General features: G+C 45.9%; 1 protein-coding gene across 4 annotated transcripts in view; it reads left to right on the plus strand.

Moving 5' to 3' along the window:
• Positions 1-22,637, plus strand: part of SH3TC2 (SH3 domain and tetratricopeptide repeats 2) — a 51,599-nt gene that overhangs the window by 15,931 nt on the left and 13,031 nt on the right. For all 4 annotated transcript variants that reach the window (XM_073890887.1, XM_073890888.1, XM_073890889.1 and 1 more), the window contains exons 4-12: positions 974-1,079; positions 2,531-2,674; positions 3,983-4,184; positions 5,028-5,101; positions 6,859-7,054; positions 14,130-14,263; positions 16,688-16,729; positions 16,854-18,548; positions 18,655-18,835. In XM_073890887.1, the coding sequence (XP_073746988.1) occupies positions 974-1,079; positions 2,531-2,674; positions 3,983-4,184; positions 5,028-5,101; positions 6,859-7,054; positions 14,130-14,263; positions 16,688-16,729; positions 16,854-18,548; positions 18,655-18,835 (2,774 nt within the window). The remainder of the gene's footprint in view (positions 1-973; positions 1,080-2,530; positions 2,675-3,982; positions 4,185-5,027; positions 5,102-6,858; positions 7,055-14,129; positions 14,264-16,687; positions 16,730-16,853; positions 18,549-18,654; positions 18,836-22,637) is intronic.

A 22,637-nucleotide genomic window follows, 5' to 3' on the forward strand; every position in this document is an offset into this window, starting at 1 on the left:
GGGAGCGGGGGGAGCAATGCAAATTGGCACCACCCAGCCTTTCCCGAGGGCAGTATGGCTCCTGCATTTTAGGACTGGAAATGTAGATATCTGCATTCCCAACTGCCCTTCTCAGAATTATTTGTGTCAAAACAATCGAAGATGTGTACAAAGATTGAGGGCGTTTATCACAGTACTGTTTAGTATGGTAAATGAAAATAACTCAATCGTCTAACCATAGGAAATACTAACTAAGGATTACGTTAGTGTAATAGTGACATGTGTAACTGTTGAAAATAATGTAAATTGTTTAATGACGTGGGAGATGGTTCCCGAAATATTGTTTAGTTTCAAAAGATTATAGAACAATTTATGTCATGTGATTCTATTTATATAAAAACAGTTACATGGAAACTCCTGCATAGGAAAAAGGATTCAAAGTTAATACACTAAAGTGTTAACACCGATGAGCTCTAGGAGGAGGGACTATGGATGGTTTTTGTTTTTGTGTAATTTGCTTTTACTGTTTGTCAGCTTTATAAAAATAATCATTAGACATAGATTCTTGCTTCCAATGTGCCTTCTCTTATTTACCCTTCCGCTTCCCTCATACACCTTTAAAAAAAAAACACACACGAAAAGTAGCGTTCTTTGCACACAGTTCTGCATCCTGGTTCCTTTCTGTTGCTGCTATACATCTAGCAGTGTATATTTGAAGGCTGTATCAGTGCACAAAGAATTTCCTCATTCTTTTTTATGGATGCATAATATCATAATATTCTATTGCACGGATGAATCAGAATTCATTTTAACCAGTCTCCCATTGATGGACATTTAGGTTATTTCCTTTTATTTCTTTTTCTATTTTTTTTTTTTGTGGTGTAAAAAAACCCAGCGCTACAATCAAGAAAATCACATGAAGCATTTTGCACTTCTCTGAGATTATTAACAGGATGCGGTCATCCCAGGCTGACTCACTGTTCTCTTTACCCAGGACCTCTCAGCCAGGTTGGTGGGCATCCAGTCCCAGAAGGCTCAGTTCCTCATCACCTTCAAGACCATGGAGGAAATCTGGAAGTTTTCCACCTACTTGAACTTAGGTATGACATGGAGCAAGTGGGTGGAGGAGAACCTACATCTTGGTTCAGCCAATTTGTAAGGGCTTGACATTAGGGAATTGGCCTGGCTCTGATAATTAAAAGAGGTAGAGCCCTGACACGGATGGTTAACTTTTGAAATATCACAAACTGCTTAGAACTAAATCTAAAGCGAATATTAACTATTACTCTCAAATGCAATGTGCAACATTACTTTGTTTTCAGGGAGAGACTACTTTCTTCAATAATCAATCCATTGGTAAACAGTTCTGGGTGATCACTAAATTTGAAGGACTGTGAGAGATGCAGAATGATGGTTTAAAAAAGAAAAAGAAACCCGTCTTGGGTCAGATCAAAGTAGCTGCTCAAAATAGTACAGTTGTGGATACTTTAGCCCATGTTTTTGGAAAAGAGTCAAAGAAAGAGATGGGGGAGTTATCTGCTAAAGGGGACTCGGATTGCAGGGTTTTCTAGGAAGTGACCCTGTGTAGGGGTGGAGGGTCAAGATAGCTCTTGGCTAGAGGGTAGAACTTCTCTCGTGGTTATGTTGATTGTCTGCTCACCACACTGTGCATCTCCTTCCACGATTGTTTATAGAGACCCGTCTTCAATTCAAAGTGTGCTCCATGGACCAGCAGCATCAGCACCATGCGGATCTTGTTAGAAAAGTAGAAACCCAGGCCCCATCCCAGATCTACTGAACCAGTATCTGTATTTTAATAAGATCCCCAGGTGATTTGTGTACATCTTAAAGTACAAGAAGCACATGAGGCCTAAGTAGATAGAACAGAGTCAGAATGGAAAGAAACAGGTTTTTGCATCTTAAGAAAGAGGAAGTCAAAAGAAGCAAAATGTTAACACAAATAATTCACATTTGTAGGCATGTTTGAAATACTATCCATAATTGCAATTTGCTTAGTATCTGGTCTGGTTTTAACAAGGGAGAACATGCTGGGCATGAATGATGGAGAGAATCAGAGAAGGGATGGTAAAGTGAATCCCAACTCCTTTGTGGGTCGCAGACACCCCCCCAGCCACTACATCATCAAGGGTACAGGCATTTGAACCTCAAGTCAGGAAAACTTTAAGGGGGGGGACCAGGACCCCCCCAGAGTCCAAATTGGAATCTCGGAAATTCCTCTATGGACGTATTAGAAAAAGATAATTAGATTTGGTCATCTCATTATGCATTTATGGAAACCCATAATGGGCTGAAAGGAGTAAATGTCATTTAAAAAATGACTTGTGTTTCCCTACAGATGCTGAGAAGAATCAGTTCACTCTAGAAATTTTCTAGCTACCTCTCTATGTTCTTCTAATTCCAGTTAAATGGGATCAGGTTGGGGACGAAGGTCTGGGAGGGAACTTCAGAAAGGAGCTTTCTCACCCTTTTCTGTGCTCAGCTAATGGCAGAAATCATGTTGTTAAGGAATCATGTTGGCTTGACCTCTTAGGCTATGTGTCTGCATGTCTGGAACATGTCCTCTTTGACCATAAGTACTGGCTCAACTGCAGATTGGTGGAAGATACAGAGATCCAAGTGTCAGTGGATGAGAAACACCTGGAGACAATATACCTGGGACTCCTGATACAGGAAGGTGAGCATGGAGGGGGGGTGGGATGGGTTTTTATCTGGATATTTATTATCAGAGCCCCTGAAATAATTAGGATACAAAGGGAGGCAAAAAAAATGTTCAAAGGTGAGAATATTCATAAATGACCCCATCTGTTACAATATTACTCCAAACATCTCGCTCAGGTCGACACTGATATCACATGAACAGCTATGTTTGTCAGTCTCACTGATTGTCTGATGTGAGAACCCCTTGGGGAGTTTTTATTTATTTATTTAATTTTTATTTTATTTATTTATTTTTAAAGATTTTATTTCTTTATTGGACAGAGAGAGACACAGCGAGAGAGGGAACACAAGCAGGGGGGAGTGGGAGAGGGAGAAGCAGGCTTCCCGTGGAGCAGGGAGCCCGATATGCGGCTCGATCCCAGGAGCCTGGGATCATGACCTGAGCCGAAGGCAGATGCTTAACGACTGAGCCACCCAGGCGCCCCCTTGGGGAGTTTTTGGAAGATGCCCTTGCCAGGGCTCCATCGGGGCCAGTTTAATCTCCAGCGATAGGGGCCAGGCTTTGGTATTTTTTGAAAGTTGCCCAGGCAATTCTAACATGCATCCAAGAGTAAGAATCACTTTTTTAAATATATGATATCATTTAATTGTGAAATAAAATTGCAAATCTTGCAAAACCTGCAAGATTTCCTGAGATGGAGGCAAATGGTATTGGGGAACTTCTTGGAGCATAGGCCAAACTATTTACAAGGAAGGATCGGATCTGGGCTACAACCAACCAGTTAATGACAGATGACATCACAGGCACATTGAAAGAGCCAGATCTGCATAGACTATTTTGCAAAAGGATTCTGTTTATGGTCACGTTGCACAAATCACAATTGAAGGAAAGAATTTCATACTGTGCTACTATAAGATCTAGTTGGAGAAATTATATTCACCCATATCAGCTAAATTTATTCTTTGTTTTGGCCCTAAGTTTAAGCAGAAGGTTGCAGTTGTAACTCAAGTTCTGTTAAATACATTTTTGTTAAGTTTTGTTTCATTTTTTTTTTTCAAGGTGAAGTCCCAATTAAACTTTATTCTCACAAACTACTCTGAGCTTATGGTGTCTAATTCAAGTGAATTCCCTCCCCGGGGTTTTTTTTACCCTGGTCTAGTTTTTCTGGGATCACAGAGACTTTCTGTGGTGCCTCGCCCTTGGCGGTGTCCTTTACTCCCAGGAAGAAAAGTAGCCGGGCTTCTGGTTAGAAACGTTACATTGTGTGATAATCCCTTTCCACCTACTGCTACTCCTTGGAGGGGCTTTTCTTATTATCTACAGGCCACTTCTTCTGCAGAGCCATGAGCTCCGTGGCTCAGCCAGCTGAGAAGGAAGGGGAGTATTTGACGCTTTGCAAGAAGGAGTTACTCTCCGTGAAGATAGTTGAAGGCGAATCCGAGTGGGAGGGCGTGTCCCTGGTGACGGGTCAGCGGGGCCTGGTGCCCCTGTCAGCTCTGGAACCTCTGCCGCTCCCTTTCCACCAGTGAGTAGCCAACTGCATCTTGGGCGTGGGTCCCAGAGCAGACTGAGATCTGAACAGAACAGAGTAGATAGGCCTGCAGATATGGACATCTACGGTGCTAGGGAGGGAACAAAATCTGGGCGTGTGTGTGTGTGTGTGTGTGTGTGTGTGTGTGTGTGTGTGTTTGTTTTGCTTTTTTTTGGTCTTTTGTTATTTATTTTTTTAACAGTCAAAATTTGCACAATGTGGTGAAATCGGAGACAACTCAAAATTTCAGATGGACATTGTACCTAAGAGGAAACCTACTGCCTGGTCTTCAAATGCAGTGTTTCTCAATATGGGGACTGGGGACCACTTGTATCAGAATCACCTGGGGATTTATTGCGAGTTCAGCTCTCCTGGCCATCCTCAGACTCTTTTGGGATTAGATTCAGGAATTTGCATTTTATATAAGCTCCCCTTGAATATAAGGGGATGTATTCCATACTTAAGTTTGAGAATCTGGGCCTGAAGCTTTTGTAAACTCAAACATCCAGAGTGCCAATACACTGATCCCAGGCTGTGGACCCTGTGGTTCGCCCTGGCAGAGAATCTGACAGTGAGAATTGGAAAGAGAGCCCTTGTTAGTTATTTAACTGGCAAACTAATTTAGAGCCAGAAAACATCTTAGGCCTGCTGAACTCCTCTCCTTTTCACAGCACCTGATACAAAGTAAGTTCTCAATAAATGTTTGCCATTGTTATAATAGGAGTACTAACCATGATACTTATGATCATTACCATTGTTGTTATTTTAATGAACTGTTCTGCTCGCTGCTGTCATTTTTTGAAATCGTGTTTGCAAACCCCATGTTTCCATTGGCAGATGGTTCCTAAAGAATTATCCAGGAAGCTGTGGCCTTTCCAGGAAGAGGGATTGGACAGGCTCCTATCAGATCGGTATGGCTGAGTTGAAGACAGTGTTGTCAGGAAGATAATACTGCCCTGCCTCCTAATTTTATCTGCACGTTTGGAGTCAGTTGATGTGAATTCCTGCTTAGCCTCTGCTGCTGGCTGGACATGGAGAAGCCAGTTGCTGTCTATAACATGGGTTTCCTTCCTTCGAGATGAGAGGTCTCAATCCAGGGCTGTTGGTACAAATGCTCACTGTGGCAGACAGAACAAACAGATTCATGAGAGCCTGGGTGGAAGAGGTTAAGGAATGGTGGGGACCATGGGGATTTAATGATATATCAGGTGACTAAAAAGCCCAACGTGGGCCACATGGGGCCTCCAGGTTGCCTGTGTTCAATCTTGGGTCAAAACGTTTTCAATTTCCCTTAAACTTTTGTGAAATTGGTCTTGAATTTAGGAAGAGTAGGAATGCCTGGCACATGATGGAAATACTCAGTAAATATTTGTTGAATAAATAAATGAAATATGTATATAATAGTATGTATTATGTAAACATGCATATATTTTAGGGAATCTCTATGTGAATCTCTATGTTTGTGGGTACCCGTGCATATACATACATATACACATGTATCTGTAAGTACATATGTATCTACTGGAAATGAACTTTAATGTTTTCTAGTATCTAGAACATATATTCCTTTCAGTACAGTTTTTTCACACTGCAAGTGTTTAACACGCTATAGATCCTATTAGCCTACAAAGTGGTGGGAATTTCTCCTCTTGAGAACACAATCAATAGAAACTTGATCGAAAACGTCAGGGGGAGAAATAAAGCCAGTAGCTGTAGCAGAGAAGCTAAAGCAAACATGGAAACCAAGACACACAAAAGCCACTATCTCTAGCAAAGCAGCATTAGTGGGAAGAAGGGTTAATCAGCAGTTGGTTAACCCAGCTCCTTGGACAAATCACAGACCTTCTCCGTACTTCCACCTTCTAACCTACAAAAAGGGGAGTCTGTTGGTTGCTCTACCTAACCTTAGGACTCTTGGAACGATCTGAGAAAACAGGCTTACATGTACTTTGTAAACTGGACAGCACAGAGCTCATAAATATGTCATTACTAGATCTTAGCTGGGCGACTCAACAAGCTGAGCAATGACCCTAGTCAGAAGGGGAGTCTTCCAAATCCCTCTGAGGCCTGAGCAGTTTTTTGTTTACCAGTAATGGGAGGCTAACATTTTTTGAAGGGTGATTAGGTACGAGGCATGGTACACTTAATCTCTTTGACTTTTCCTAATATCTATGAGACAAGTATTTTTACTATTCCCATTTTACAGTTGGGGAGACTGAGGGTCATAGCCAAAGGATCTGGAAGGAAATGGAGAGATCCCACAATGTTTCTCACCGTGGTCTGTGGATTTGTGCTAACCATGATGAAGTATTTACATGATAATGGCAAATCAGACACAGTAAGGCAATATAGTAAGCTTTCCAGTTTCCCACGAGTGAACTTTATTCAGTTTTAGGTATTCTGAGATGATCTTTCCTCCATTTGTTAAAACATCCTTTCTTTTGTAAAGTGATGGTGAAAGTGGATGGTAGTTCCTTTCTTTGAATGTCCTAGTTTGGCAAAATTAAAAGCCAGTTACCCTGTGTCATTCCTGCCAATTTCTTTTTCTGGGGTGGGGAGATGATGTTATTGGTCCTCGAAATTCTAAATTCTGGGGACCCTTCATTTCATATTACACCGAGAGCAGTTTCTGTGTTATTTGGTTGACGTGGATGTTATTTCTCCACAGGTCGAGGAAAATGTAAGGCCTGGAAGGAATATGAGAGGGAAGAAAAGGATGAGCTGAATTTTCACCAGGGAGAAAGCATCGAGATCATCGGCTTTGTCATACCTGGGCTTCAGTGGTTCATTGGGAAGTCAACACGCTCAGGAGAAGTGGGCTTTGTTCCCACCAGGAGCATAGATCCTGAGTCGTATTCCCCAATGTGAGTATGGCAGAGGGGCCTTCTGGGATGTCCTGGAGCGGGCCACCTTCCCCGTCTCTCCGGGGTGGGCATCCTGCATGGGGATAGGAAACAGGACGAAGCCTGGGCCCTGAAAGTCCCGGGGGGAACACAGAGTTGGCTGCTAGCACAGAGACACTGGGAACATGTGGCCCCAGGATTGTCCAAGGCGCTGCACACGCAGACTAGAATGTCTTCCCTTGTACAAAAGAGCCACCGAGGAGAGTGGATCACGGTCAGAAGCTCCCTTTAAACCCTGCCCTTTGTAGGCGGAGGAGACAGAAGGTCATTTTCCCTACACAGAAATGTGGGAACTCAAGTGACTCTAAAGGAGGAAGGGCGATCGCCGAGCCCCTAGAAGATTATGAAGTGAACGGGAGTTTATAAGCTGGAAAGTGGTGTCAGGAGAACTTTCGTGAAATAGGCAATATCTGAGTTCAACTTTGTAGGATGCAAGGTATTTCAACAGATGGAAATGGGGAAAAGCGATCACAGGCAGGAAAGTGAGGGGCTGTGTGAGGAATAACTAGTGTTGGTTGAGAGGCAGGTTACCAGGAGGGCATTGGTGTGGCAAAAGTCAGTGGGACCGTGACATGGCAGAGAATGCCAACTCAGCCACTGAGCATCTCTGAGCAAGAGTGACGAATGATGAGACTGGAATCCTGGCTTTAAGTGAGGTGTGCGAAGACAGGGGAGAACCTGGAGGCAGGACACCAGTGAGAAGACCAAGGCTGATACCTGGGAAGGGGTGGGGGCGGGGGGAGGAAGGACACAGCTGAGGACCAATCAGCAGGAATTTAGAGATTCCAGGAGCTTCACAAATCTGGACGCCCGTGTTCTGCCTCCAGAGGTTCTATCTCATTGGTGCGGGCGGGGCCTGGCAGCCATGGTTATGAAAGCTCCCCAGGTGGGGCTAATGGGCAACCAAGGGGCGAACCACTGCTCAAAGCACCCCCTCATTTACCGCAGGGGCAAATGAGGATCCCAGGAGTGAAAGGGCTGAGCCCCAGGCCTTGGGTCTGGAACTCCAGAGTCCTGATGTTAAATCTAGGGTTCTTTTTCTGCCATACAGATCGGCAGCTGATGTCTGGTAAGAGGGGGAAAGAATAAAGAGACAGAGATTTGGTGAGGAAGAACAACTTACAGAGCAGAGGAAGAAAGAATGTAGCAAAGGAGATAAAGGAACAAAGGAGCCACATGAGAGGAAGGAAAGGAGTTGGGTGGGGGGACAGTTAACACTGTTGCGGACTGCAGAGAGGTAGAGCAGGGCTGCCTGCTGAAAGGCCTTTGGGATTGGCCCCTGGGAGGTCACTGGTCATTGAGAGGTCAGTGGCCATTGGGAGGTACCTGGTCATCAGGAGGCAGAGTAGCTTAGTAATCAGACTTCCAGAGCCAGACTGCCTGAAAGGCATTTATGGCCATGGAAGCACATTGTGTGTCTCCATTAGCTGACCAGCTTAGCGACCTTGGGCATGTTAGCTGGTCTCTGTATGCCTCAGGTTTCTCATCTGTAAAATGCATACGGCATTAGTATTTGCCCATAGGATTGTAAGGAGTTGACATGAACTAACACATGTAAAGCACTTAGAATGGTGTCGGGCACAGTGTTTGTGTGTATGATCAATATGCATTAACTCTTCCTATGGCTGTTCCTGCCGTGGGTGGTAATCTTTGAGAGGCAATCTTAATAGGACATTGGGTGCAGGTGTCAGATTTCATAAACTATATTCAGACTTCTGTACCTCAGACCGTGCCCCAAATCGCAGTAACTTATACCACTAGATTAATTTGATTATCATATTTTAGCCGGCTTAGTTGTAGGGGATACACTCTCGCCATGAAGACCACCACCCCTTGTGTCGAAGTGGGGGCATGAGAACTTCTCCTTATTTCTACAGTGTCTTCTGTGGGACCCCATCACCAGAGACTGCCCATTGCGTAGGGAAGGGGAGAGTGAGCCAGGAGACAGGGAGAGGTGGAAGAAGGAGGGGAGAGAGGAACTGGCTCATCGCGTCCCCCCCAGCACTCTCTAGATCATGGACCTCCCCAAAATACAGCAATGAGAGAAAAAGCCCACAAGCCACCTGGCCACAAGCACAGCCAGGGTGTGGAGTCCTGGGAATCATCCTGTGTGCTGTGCAGGAGGTCTGGCCACTGGGTGTCACTCTTAGTCCGTGTTCACTTGGTATAAGGCTTCTGAAGAAAGTCCTGCATTTGCTGGTCTCCATCCTCTTCCCACAGGCTCTGTCCTTGTGCTAGTTAGTATATTTCTCCTTAAAGTGTATTCATTGATTGATTGATTCATTCATTCACTAATCATTCATTCATTCACTCATCCATCCATCCATCCATCCATCCATCCATCCATCCATCCATTCAGCCAGCCACCTTCCCTCCTGTTCATCTGTCCATCCATCCATCCATCCATCCATCCATCCATCCATCCATCCATCCATCCATCCATCCAACCATCCATCCATCCATCTGTATTTATTTAACCAAATCGGCAGTATATCGAGAGTGAAATTTCTCAGAAGCTGTTTTGTGAGTCAGATTTAGTCTGTGCCTCTGACACATGGGAAAAGGATCCCATTTTTTCCACGGCAGCAAAGTTGTGGGTTTCCTTATTTACAGCTCATATTTCAACACCAGCTAAAACTTGGGGCAGGCATTCTGTCTGAATAGATATGGTATTTGTTTTGGCCAGAGTGCCTTTAGAGATTTAAGAGTTGCTGATGGTGACAGAATGCCACACCTTTCCTTTCCTTTAGTTTTATGCTTTTAAAAAATATTTGATATGTGTATCTTTGTGTGTGTGTGTGTGTGTGTGTGTGTGTGTGTTGAGGGGAAAAATGTCTTTAGATATAACTGAAGACCCCCATTACTCCTTCCTTCTTTGATCCTGTGATCCTGATTCTTACCCCAGGGGCAGACTCTAGTTGAAGCTGGTATGTATCTTCCCAGTCATCATTCTGATTGATACATTTTAGAAATGGGTATTTGTAAAAAAACACACAAGAGTTTTGTGTATTTAAAAATGTACCTACACGTTTTTTTTTCTGTAACTGGCCCCTTTTTTTCAGTTGATATGGTAAATTTAGGATTTATTCACATTGTGTTAGATATGGTTCATTTTAGTAAAGTGTTATTTAAAGGAAATTTATATATTTAAATGTGTAAATTAAAAAATAAGCAAGGTTGAAAAATTAATGCACTCAATACCAGAAAAAAGAACACAGGAGATAAGCCAGCATTTCATAGTATTAGAAATTTGAAAAATTCTATTTTTCCTATATCCCTTTTTTTACTTCATGTTGTTTATCTCTGTCTTCTTGATAATTCCATTTCTTGTGGCATCTATTTTTGCTGGTAAGAAGTTTGCTGTTAGCCTCATAGCCATTTCTGTGCAGGTAGGCGGCTTTTTTTCTCTTTTTTTTAAAAGTTGTTCTTACTGATGATATATCTAGATGTGATATATTCTGTTACATATTTATCACAAGATGTCCACTGTGTATCTTTTAGTAGTTATTTTAGTGGAGATCTGTGAGTTTTAACTACTCTCAGTCTTTACTCCTTGTTTGTCTTAAATATACTTAAAATATACTTGTGAATGATAATTTAGCTAAGTGTAGAATAACCTTCAAAGTGGAGCGGAAAATAACTATTAGTATAAAATTTCATATCTGTTTTGCCAGGATTTTGTCCATTTCATTAATCCCTAGAGAAAAACAATTTTTCTTATGTTGACCATCTTTATTGTTTCATTGTTTTCTATTTCACTAATTTCATATTTATCTTTATTATTTTCTTCTACTTTGTTTTTATTTCATTGAGTTATGCCCTTATCCTTTCTGTTTAACTCTTTCATCCTGTAAATTGAACTGTCAAGTGATGGATTACTGAACCCCAAAAGAAGGATCAGGAGAAATAGAAAACACAAAGAGAAGGGTAAACCTAAAGAAATGGAAGTCATGTTGAAAATGATATTATTTTTATTTATTTTGCTTAGGATGTGGTGTACTTCTTCAGTTTGAAGACTCATGTCTTTCTTCAATTCTGGAAAATTCTCAGTCATTCTCCCTTTGAATATTTGCCTCTCTCTCATTCTTTTTAGTCTCTCTTCTGGAATTCCTAACAGAGGTATGTTGGACTTGCCATTCTAGCTTCAGTCTTGCCTAATCAGTTCTTTTATATTTTTCATCTTTTTGTCCCTCTAGGTGCATTCTGGGTGATTTCCTCCAAACAGTCTGAGTTTCACTAATTCTCTCCTCTGCTGTGACTCAACCTGCTGCTGAACTCACTCATGTAGTTCTAAGTGTCCATGCCTTTGTCTTCATTTCTAGAGTTTCTATTTTGCTATTTCCCACATATACTTATTTCTGCTCACCAGGTTCCATATTCTCCCTGTAGCTTCTAGTCAGTCTTTCATGTCATCATTTTAACCATGCTTATTATAAGTTAATCTTTAGATTGTTGTTATTTCTAGTTCTTGTAGTGTTGATTTACCTACTTGTGCACCTGCTGGTATTCATTGTCAGTAGTTCCCTTTCTTGTGTTTGTAGTTTGGTTATGTGAACGGATTTTCAACATTTTACTTTTTCTTATTTTAATTTTTTAAAAAAGATTTATTTATTTGAGAGAGAGAGTGTGTGCACGTGCAAGTGTGTGAGTGCATGTGTGAGGAGGGGCAGAGGGAGAGAAACTCAAGCAGGTTCCCTACTGGGCATGAGCCCGATTCGGGGCTCAATTCCATGACCCATGAGATCATGACCTACCCGAAATCATGAGTTGGATGCTTAACCGACTGAGCCACCTGGTTGCCCCGAAGTTTCAACAAAGACGCCCTGCCCTGACTTTCAAAGAGTATTTGCATGAAGCTTCAACTGAAGAAAACATCCCAGTAGAGCAGTTTTGGCCTTTGTTTTCCCTGGAAATTTAGGAACTCAGTGGTCCAGGGCTGGTTTTTTAATGTAAAGTTCTTTGATTGTACTTACACTGTACAGTGTAATTCAGAGCCCACACCTTCTAATGGTGTAAGTCCAGGTGTTTGATTTTTTTTTTCTGGGGACGCAGACAGATGGAAAATGTGTTGTTGGTAGGTGAGTTTTCCCATCTCCTCTTCACAGAAGCTGCAGTTCTTGCTGACGTCAGGCTGTAGGGAGCTCAAAGGTATGTAGGGAGCTCAGTTCAGCTTCCCTGCTTCACATAGACCCAAAGTCCCATGTCCTGTCCCTGGGTGGCATTACAGGGTGAGCCCCAGCTCTGAGGCCAGGGTCCCAGCTGAGAACTGCAACCACCCTCCCCCACCCCCAACCCAGGCCATCTGCTGTTGTTTTACCAACTCGGCTTTGGTTTCTCCTTTTGTTTCTGGCTCCCAGGCATTTCCCTTTCTTTCTTTCAAGTCAAAGAATGTATTAAAATATTTATCCTTGTCACATTTTATCTAGGATTTGTCTGTTTGTGGCTCCTGTGGAGCACCTCAGCCTGCCATATTTCTAGAAGTCTTACCATTCTAACCCCATTTCCATGCTAGGAACACCCTATTGTAATTTGTCAAACTTGGATTCTTTCTACATACCTGGGACTCAGGACATGAGCAGATCAGCTGTGAGGAAATGGGCTACAGAGGTGGAAGATCAGTTTCTGTTTCAGCTTTACCACTTGCTAGCTGTGTCATTCTGAGCATGTCACGAAATGAAATAGTAAATTCAGGAATGCTTTGTAAAGTTTAAATGTTCTGCAGAAATTTGAAATCATATAATGATTTTATATAATCATATGATGACTATAATGATTTCTTCTCTCAGATGAGCTTAGTTGTAGATTTCAACTAGATGCTCTTTTGAGGATGGCTGGTGCTGGGAGAATCTGGAAGTCAGGCCAGAGATATGTGGGCTCAATAACTGTCCTGGAAAGAGTCCTGGACCAGATGTCAGGACATAGCTCTCGTGCCGGGTCTGTCACTAATTAGTGGTGTGATCTTAAGTAGTTCATATTAGTTCCTGCTTTCCTCGTCACTGGCTTTACCTGAGTTATGAGGACAAAATGTAGGTGGCAGACCATGGCAATCCCATCCCCGCCCCTCCTTTAATTCTGCTTGAACTAGAGAAGCTTTTTTTTTTCTTAACCACTTCCTAGTTACCAACTTTATTTTTCTGTGCCTCAGTTTCATTCTCTGTAAAAAGGAGTAAGAATAGTACCTGCCTTATTGGGTAATTGTGTAGATTAAGGAGATAAGGGTGTCTGATTCATAACATACTCCCCCGCTCCAAGTATTAGCTATTGTAACCTCTTGGGCTTCCAAGTTATTTTTGTTAAAAGATTGGTTCCTGAGGTTACTCTCCACCCCCCCAACTTTATTTAGACCTGAAAGAGATCTTAAAAATTGTTCAGGTAAATTTTGGATTGAATGTTTTCTGAGGCACTTCTAGATCTCTATTATTTGCAGTCATTTCTTCCAGCCCCTGGCCTTCCTTCTGCCCACTTCCCATCCCCTCTCTGAATGCCACATAATGCTCTCATTCTGTGCCATGGAATCAGGTGTCACCAGTTGTGAAAGTTTCTTCTGATCATAGTCAAACTCTTTTCATTGCTTCTCTAGGTTGTGTCACCTGTCCCTCGTGTTTTCTTGAAATAACCCGACAAAGAAACATCTTTTCATGGTCCCTTTTCAACCCTTAACCTTTGGGGCAGTCAATTTGTATTTCTCTATTAAAAATGGGAACCAGGTGGTCTCAAAGAAAGGGTAGGGGTCAAGAGAAGGGGCTTTGTTTTTCTCGGGAGATAGAGTTTTAACAGGAGGGGTGTTTTCATCCCCACTGTGACCCGTTCAGCAGCCACATAGCTCGTTTCTTCATGAATGGGGTGCTCAGAGCTCTTCTCCCTGGGCAGCAGAGATAAACAGATTGTACAACAGTGGGATGAGGAGTCTGGTTGCAGCTGTGGCAAGCACATCGGAGGCTTCTCTCTGTCCTTCACTGTGTCCTGGGCTGGAGAGAGAATGGTTGTGTCTGGAGCCTTGCACTGATCTGCGTCCATGTCTTTTGTCTCAATGCAGGAACAAGAGCTCCGCCTTTTTCAGTGACGAGGAAAGATGCTCTCTGTGGGTCCTGGGAAGTGACAGGAAAGCTGAGTGTGCCAGCTTCCTCCACACGCTTGCTCATACTGACATAGCATCTGTCTACCGGCTTAGTGAGTGTTTGCTCCTCAGACCCCTTTGAAAGCTCAGCTCAGCGATAGCATGAGCGGCCAGCCCTACTGAGCCTTCCATTCGAATCTTGGAAAGAAAAACTCCTGAGTTGTGGCTGAGGTCGCTTCTTCTAGGGCTGAAGGAGGTCTAGGTCCCCAGTGATAAAGGCAAGACCATAGAATGTTACAGCTTCTAAGAGGTAATTTCTCCTCCCATTTTACAGCTTGGGAAACTGAGGCCCTGGTGAATTAGTGCCTTCCCCATTTTCTAGTCAGGACCCTCCCTACTCCACCACACTGCCCCCAACACAAACTGACGCTGGACTGCCGGGTTGGGGGAGGAGGCCGTTGGCTTTGGGCGGGGGAGGGCCCTCCGTGCGGCCAGTTCTCATCATGTCTGAATGACTAAGCAAATGAATGCCATGCCTTTCCCTTACTTTGGAAGTGCCCACTGCTCTGTGTCAGGAAGTACATTCACCTCGTGGTAGTGGTTTGAGGAAGGATTCATGTTTCCCCCATCTCTTCAGCGATGGTGGTATTGTGTCCACCCCTGTGTGGCCAGATTGGACGGGGCACACTTCATGGGCACAGAAGAAAGATTCTGCCGAAGGAGCCCTCAGGCCTGCTCCCCAGAGCAGAGGTGGGCATCAGAGTCTCTCACCCTGCACAAGGGGCATTTGAGAGGAGCACCTAGCCACGAACTTTCTTGCCACAAACAGACCACACCACCCACCAGGGTGAACCAGGAAGCTGAAGCTATGGGCACTGCCTGGTGGGGGGACCTGAGGTCTGAAAATCCAGGACAACTTCAGGTGTGCCTTGGACAGGGGTGGGCCACAGGCTTGGATCTAAGAGGTCCACTCACTGTGGATCCAGTGGTAGGGAGCGATCTAGGAACAGGTCCCAGGCAGCCCATTGCCTCCTATGTAAAGCCCAGGAGTGCAGCTCTGCTGGATGCAGGCCAGAGCCTCATGATGACGCAGGCATCCCCTGACACCACGGCAGCCAGCAGAGGGGCATCCTATTGGTAAATTCCAGCTTCCCCAAAGCCTCTGACGTGGGGAAGGAGTCCCCTCTGTAATTCTTCCTCCCAGAGGGGGCATCATTTTGTAACTCATGCACCATTTGCGTTCTCGGTGGTCCTGGCCTGGAGTGAGGCTGGCATGGGCTCCCAGTGTCAGCAAGGGCTGGGCCACAAGGCATCTCCCTAGCTGTGCCACGTTAGGCACGGGGCCTTCTACCGCTACAGGTTACAGATCTCACGTAGCTACGGCGACTCTCACAGAGGGTAATAGGCGGCGGCTCGACTGGGTGTGGGGCCCGCTGTCCTCAAAGTCCGTCAGAGATCCCAGGGCGAAGGCACAGGCAGTTGGCGCCTCTCTGCTGGGAAGAGGTAGAATCTTATTTCCAGCAGCCCCTGTCCTGGGGGGCCGTGAACCTGGCCTTCACCTCCACAGTTAGACCCAAGAGGGTTCAGTTCTTTGCTGCCAAACCCAAGCCTCCTTTCACTTTTGTGACGTTAGGTGGCTGTCCCAGAGGCACCTTGGTCTCCTTGTCTGTGCCTTTCCAGACTGTGCCTTTCCAGTCCCCTTTGCTCCCTCCCACCTGCTGGGAAATGCTGACGTTTCTTTGGCTCCTTCACAAACTCCCCTTCCCCAGCTGCTTTGCCTTCTTGTCTGAATGCTTCTCCTAGGACTTGGACCCATTCCTCGTGGCCCACTGGGGGTTCTAAATCTGTATTTGCAAGGCTCAACTTTTTTTTCTCTGGCTACAGATCTACTTCCTTCTCAGCCTAGAGGTCCTGTGAGTACCTCAGATGCAGAATGTCTGAAGCTCTGCTCCAGACTGTCCCTTCTTCCACCTCATCCCATGAAGTGATTTCAGGGAACAAAACTAGGACCCTCAGATGCCTCTTCACTCTCTTTTCTTCATTAGTCACCTTTGGTCACCTAGTCCTGTGGCGCGTTGTACAGCTGAGTCAATGACAGTTGAGAGGATGGATGATGTGTGAATGGGGGAAGGAAGAAGGAAGGATGTACACATGAAAATGGGAGCCGGTGCCACATGTTTTGTTCGTGGCTCTGCTGTCAGCTGGCTGGGGGACTTGGTTCTTTAGATTCTGTCATCCTCTCCATACCTACACCTCCTGGAAAAGAACTTGTGTTTCTAGCTTCTCTGCTTTTCTTTTCTGGCTCTGGGTCTAATTTCTACCTCAGTTCCCAACTCTAAAGTGAGTGGCTTAAACAAGATACTCTGCAGGTCCCTGCAGCTCTTAAACTGATGATGAAGGAGAGAATTCTACCCAGGTTCTCAGAGGAATTTAAACACAAAGTGTCCTCAGGGACCGCGGGTCTGGGGTGCACCTGCAGGCATAGGCATGGTGGCCCATTCTGACCTAACACCGGTCTGTCCTTCGTCTCTATCCAGGTGGGTTTGAATCCATCCAGAGTCTTCCAAACGATCTAAGTGGTGAGTAGAGATCATGCTGAACCTGACTTCCAGTCCTTCAGAACAGCATCCTGTCATCTTGCCAGGAGCTGGCCACCACAGTGGCAGGTGCTCATGGTCGCTCAACTCTGCCTGTCCCTTACAGCGTCCCAGCCTGAAGGCTTCAAGGAGGCCAGGCCTGGCAGAGCCTGGGAGGAGCATCAGGCCGTGGGCTCCAGACAGTCCAGCAGCTCTGAGGACTCCAGCCTGGAGGAGGAGCTCCTCTCAGCCGCCTCGGACAGCTATCACTTGCCAGAGCCTGATGACCTCGATGACCCGGAACTGCTCGTGGACCTTGCTAGTCAGGAAGAGGAGGAGGCTGAGAACTTCGCCCCCATATTGGCTTTTCTGGATCACGAGGGTTACGCTGACCACTTTAAGAGCCTCTATGATTTCTCCTTCTCTTTCCTCACATCTTCCTTTTACAGCTTCTCTGAGGAGGACGAACTTGTGGCCTACCTGGAGGCCTCAAGGAAGTGGGCCAAGCGGAGCCGCAGGACCTGGGCCCACGCCCGGCTCTGCTTCCTCCTGGGCCGGCTGAGTGTCAGGAAGGTCAAACTCTCCCAGGCCAGGGTCTACTTTGAGGAGGCTATGTACATCCTTGATGGGACATTTAAAGACCTATCCTTGGTGGCTGCTCTGTATATCAATCTGGCTGCCATCTATCTGAGGCAGAGGCTAAGGCATAAAGGCTCGGCTCTGCTGGAAAAAGCAGGGGCCCTGCTGGCCTGCCTGCCGGACCGTGAGTCTAGTACCAAGAATGAGCTCGACGTGGTGGCCTACGTATTACGCCAGGGCATTGTGTCAGGCAGTTGTCCCTTGGAGGCCAGGGCCTGCTTCCTGGCCATCCGACTGCTCCTAAGCCTAGGCCGGCATGAGGAGGTCCTGCCCTTCGCCGAGCGCCTGCAGCTCCTCTCTGGACACCTTCCTGACTTGGAAGTTACAGCAACCATCTTGAGTTTTCTGTATGATAAGAAATATCTCCCACACCTCGCAGTGGCCTCTGTCCGGGAACGTGGTACCCAGAGTGGCCAAGGGATGTCCTTTCCAATTTGGCAGGTCTACCTGGTTCTCCAGAACACCACCAAACTCCTTGGAGTTCCCTCTTCAAGCTGGGGTGAAGTTTCTGCTCTGGCCTGCCCAGCACTCAGCCAGGCACTGGCTGCCTGTGAGGAGCAGGCCAGTCGGAGCACCCAGAGGGCCCTGTGTCTCATCCTGTCCAAAGTGTACCTCCAACACAGGTCTCCCGATGGTGCCATTCACTACCTGAGCCAGGCCTTGGTGCTAGGGCAGCTGCTGAGTGAGCAGGAAGCCTTTGAGTCTTCCCTCTGCCTGGCATGGGCATATCTCTTAGCCAGCCAGGCCAAGAAGGCTTTGGACATCCTCGAGCCACTCCTATACTCTCAGAAGGAGACAGAGAGTATCACCCGAAAGGGGGTGGTCCATAACCTCCTGGGACTTGCACTTCAAGGTGAAGGCCGGGTGAACAGGGCAGCCAAGAGCTATCTCCGGGCCTTGAACAGAGCTCAGGAAATGGGGAATGTGCGTAACCAGGCGGTGACGTTGGCCAATCTTGGCCACCTGACCCTTATGTCCTGGGCTCAGCAGCCAGCCAAGGACTATCTCCTGCAGGCCATCCGACTCTATTCTGAACTCCAGACCAGCATGGAGACAGACATGGAATTAGTACAGGTCCTTCTCTGGTTGGCCCAAGTCCTGGTGCGTGGGCGCCAGCCAGCCAGTGGCCGCCTTTGTTATGAAATGGCATTGCTGTTTGGCTTAAGGCATCGACACCTGAAGAGTGAGTATGCCCTGTGCTACTGGAAGCTTTAGAGAAAAGTGTGAGAGCACGTTTTGCCCTCATCCTATCTCAAGCGATCTCATTCATGTCCCTGCTTTATGTTCAGGTCAGCTTCAGGTCACCAAATCCCTCTGCCATTTCTACAGCTCTGTATCCCCAGACCCCAAGGCATGCATCACTTACCACGAACACTGGCTGACCCTGGCTCAGCAACTCAGGGACCGAGAGATGGAGGGGAGGCTGCTGGAGTCCCTCGGGCAGCTCTATCGGAACCTGAACACGGCCAGGTGAGTCGGGGCTTGGGGACGGGTCTAGAAACAGCTTATCTTCCTTTAAGAGAAACAGCATTCTTTTCCTCCGGAAGTAAAGTTCCCAGGCTCATGGTGTGTTTATGGCATCATGGAAAAAAGCGTGGGACCTGCAGCCACCACACAGTGTCCTCTTTCACTTATTAGCTGTGTGACTTTGAGCAAGCTACTTAATTTCACCCTACCTCAACTTCCTCATCGAAGACAATAATGGTGGCATCTACACTATAGTATTCATGTGGGGAATCAATGAGTTGGAACCCCTGGAACAGTGCCTGATCCGTGGAGGGGGCTCGGTGATGTTGGCTGGGTTGCAGTTACTCCCTTATGTCCGTAATAAGCATCACGTGATCCTGGCTGAGGGTAGCTAATTCAGAGAGGTGGCAGTTATAACCAGGCTGGCCCCCTCAGGAGGCCTTGGTTACCTGAGGACGGGGCGGGGTTGGGGGGGTGGGAGGTGTTAGAGAAATGGCACAAAGTGAATCGATCCACTGGCGGGTGGGTAAAATTTCATCGTAAAGAAGTTTGATTTGGAACCTTCCCTTTTATAAAATGAAACTGGAAATGACAGAACTGAGTTTATTTCCACCGTTTTGTGAAGAGACTTAGGTGAGAATGGCAGCCATGCGATAAGTCATGGGATCAACCGCTAAAGAAGTGTTGACTTTTAGCTTAATTGTGTGGACAGAATTGCATAACAGCACCATGAAATATCCTTTGTGTTGTGATCGACTTTTCAGCCCTCTCTTCAAAAGCTCCTTTTTGCAAAAATACACCAAATGCAACTGTTTTATCCCAAAGCTCCTTTTAACCTCTTGATCTTTAAATTATTCCTACGTGAAGTATCCTGCCATGTCCTGCTGCCTTTCTCTTTTCTCATCTCCTTGCTGGGTGGAATCTGCTTACCCCTCATTCAGTTCTGCTTCCCCACAGGCCTTTAACTGATTCCATTACATTCTGCATGGTTTGCAAGATGTCCGATTTCATTTTGCAACAGATTAGCATCGTGGCATTGTATTCATAATTATGAATGACATCTAAAATAGAGCCGGGATCATTGCTATCGTTGAGCAGAGAGTGGTGGTTGAGGAGAAGCTAACTGAATGACAAGTGTTGCTTTTCCAGGCAACGTGGCAACCTTGGGACCCCTGACTACCAGATCACTAATAATCAGATAACAAATTCTCTCTCTCTCTCTCTCTCTCTGTCCCCCTTACTCTGTCTCCCTCTCCCTCACCTTTTCCCTCTCTTGGAAGAATCAGGGGTCCTCCAAACCTCCCACTATCTCTGCCTCCCATTCTAGGAAGGGAGTTTCAGATCCTTGCAGCATGGGAGGGGACAGGACTTGTGGTCCCAGAGCGACACTGCTTTCATTCTAGGACACCCTTCGCATGTCCTTTTATGGGGGAGTGGGTTTTTGGCGGTCCTTATGCCATCGTTCTGGAAGTTGATCCAAGATGGGGATCTTTTAACCCTAATCTTCTATAAGTCTAATCTCTGAGATTCTGTCTTGTATAACTGGGGGAGGACATAAACCTCCCCTGCTCCTGCTTTACCACCAATGTGAGTGATACGAGGAAGTAGATCGAGAAGTGCCTCAGGTGTCAGAGGAAACCCTGCAAACATAAGGTCATTATCCCTTTGCAGAATGCTTGGTTCAGCAAGGAGAACGTGCTATAATGCTACATTTATTTAGCATGTATAAATCACCTGCTCCTACAGAGTGCCCGGCAGACACAGGTAAACAGGTATTTGCATGCACCTGGAGGTGGTTACTGTAATTTTGCTCTAAGCTTCCTGGTAGCTGAGGTAAAAAGGGGAAAGCCACAAGAGGTTCTCACTGTCTGATAAAACAAACAAACAAACAAAAAAACCAAAAAAAAAACCACAACATAAACAAATGTATCTGTGGGAGCAAATGTTTTTCTGGCACTGATTTCTAGGAGGTATTTAGTCAGTGGGGCTTAATGTACAGACAGCTTTCTTCAACTAAACTCGCCCCACAAGATTTCCATCCTCGCGAAGCTCAAAAGTAGCAAACACTCCTGGGCAAGATGGCAGGCGACTGCAGGGGTGAATGTGGGGGCGGGGGGGAAGACGAGGACACTTGCCGCTGAGGGTTGGGGATCTGTCACAGAAGGCTGCGTGAAGGCGGTAGCGTTTGAGAAGGGCCATGGGGGATGGGTAGGATTTTGGAAAATGGAGGAGATTAAGAGAACAAGCATTTTGGGCCGAGGGACTGGAAGTAGCTGTGGAAAGGTGAGGACACATTTGGAAGGCATTCTGTAGGTTTGAGGAAGGTGGGTGTTCACGTGCATGTGGGTAGTAGAGGAGAGAGAGGCCTCCAGCCCGTGCCCTAGGAGGTGGTGTAGGGGTGGGCTGGGGTGGGGAGCAGTGGGCCTCTGGACTGGCACAGCGAGCAGCCGTAGTGAAAATGGTGGTCGTAATGGTGACTGACGGTGTTCAGTGAGCACGCGGCGTTTCCCAAGCGATGTGTAATCTCAGGATAACTGCGTGGGGGCACAAAGAGCTGTAGAAACAGAACGAAAGAGGCCAAGTAATTTGCATGAAGCTGCACAGTGGGGATCGACAGCCAGGCTAAGTCTAGCACAGGAGTCAGCTAACTTTTTGGGAAAAGGTCAGATAGTAAATGTTTTAGGCTCTGTGGCCATGTGGTCTCTGTCACAAGTATACTGCAGGTGCGGCGTGCAGACGGCCGTCGATTACGTACATGAATGAGTGTGGCTGTGTGCCGCTGAGACTTTGTTGACAAAAGCAGGAGGAAGGCTGCATTGGTTCATGGGCCATAGTTCACCATAGTTCGCCAACCCCTGGTCTAGAGTCCGTATTCTTAACTACTCTGTAGGTCTTCTGCCTGTTCAGCCAACACTTTTCACCCTCAATAAACCATAAGTGTGGATGGCGATAGTGTGAAACCTCTGGGAGGTGTATGGATGAGAAGGGCCTCATTTTGCCTCTGGTCTGACCCCTGCCTGCTCCAGAGCGTCCAGACTGCTGACCCGCTTGGTCACACTGGGATCATCCCAGATCCCTGCCTCCTCCATTTAAGATGGTTTCACTACTCCGGGCCACCTTGCTACTCATGTTAATTCCTCCTCTTGGAAAGATTTCTCTAGGGTTTAGAGGTGGAGGATGGTAGGGGAGGGCCAGAAGATGGTGAAAGCTGTGGCCCAGCCTTTGGGGTTTTGCCCTGGAACACTTTGCTGTCCCTTTGTCCAGTACCGTTAGAGTCTGGCTCTCTCTGCCTCCAGGGTGACAACTATAGGATCTGGTGTTTTCGATCTCTCAACGCACAGTCCTTGGGGATCTTGTTTTCGGTCTTCAGGTGACACAATACAGACGGTACCTTGTTCTAGAGTTGAACCAGGTGGGATCCATGGGAATTTTGAGGCTCTATTGAATCCACGCAACAAGTATTTACTGAGCATTTACTATAGCCCAAACACCTGACAGAGAGATATGGTCCCTGAGCTCACAATGATTATAGACTAGTTCAAGAGACTGATGATATTTATATACATATTCACCAAAGGTATCCTATAAACTGTGGTAGGTGCCACGAAGGATGTGCATATTATCTTTAGAAAGAAGAAATGCCTTGCGTGCAATAGGTCCTCACAAAATAACAGTTCTTTGCATATGAATATAATAGTAGCCTAGAAGTCATTACTCCTGGCTTTTATTCTTATTTTTATGCTTCTTATTCCTGTGGAACAAAAAAAGAAATGCCTCAACATTTGGTTTTCAATGTAACGAATAT

The sequence above is a fragment of the Callorhinus ursinus genome, unplaced genomic scaffold (genome assembly GCF_003265705.2).
Source record: "Callorhinus ursinus isolate GAN/ISIS: 27379988/994484 unplaced genomic scaffold, GSC_fseal_2.0 scaffold3, whole genome shotgun sequence".
NCBI lineage: Eukaryota > Metazoa > Chordata > Mammalia > Carnivora > Otariidae > Callorhinus > Callorhinus ursinus.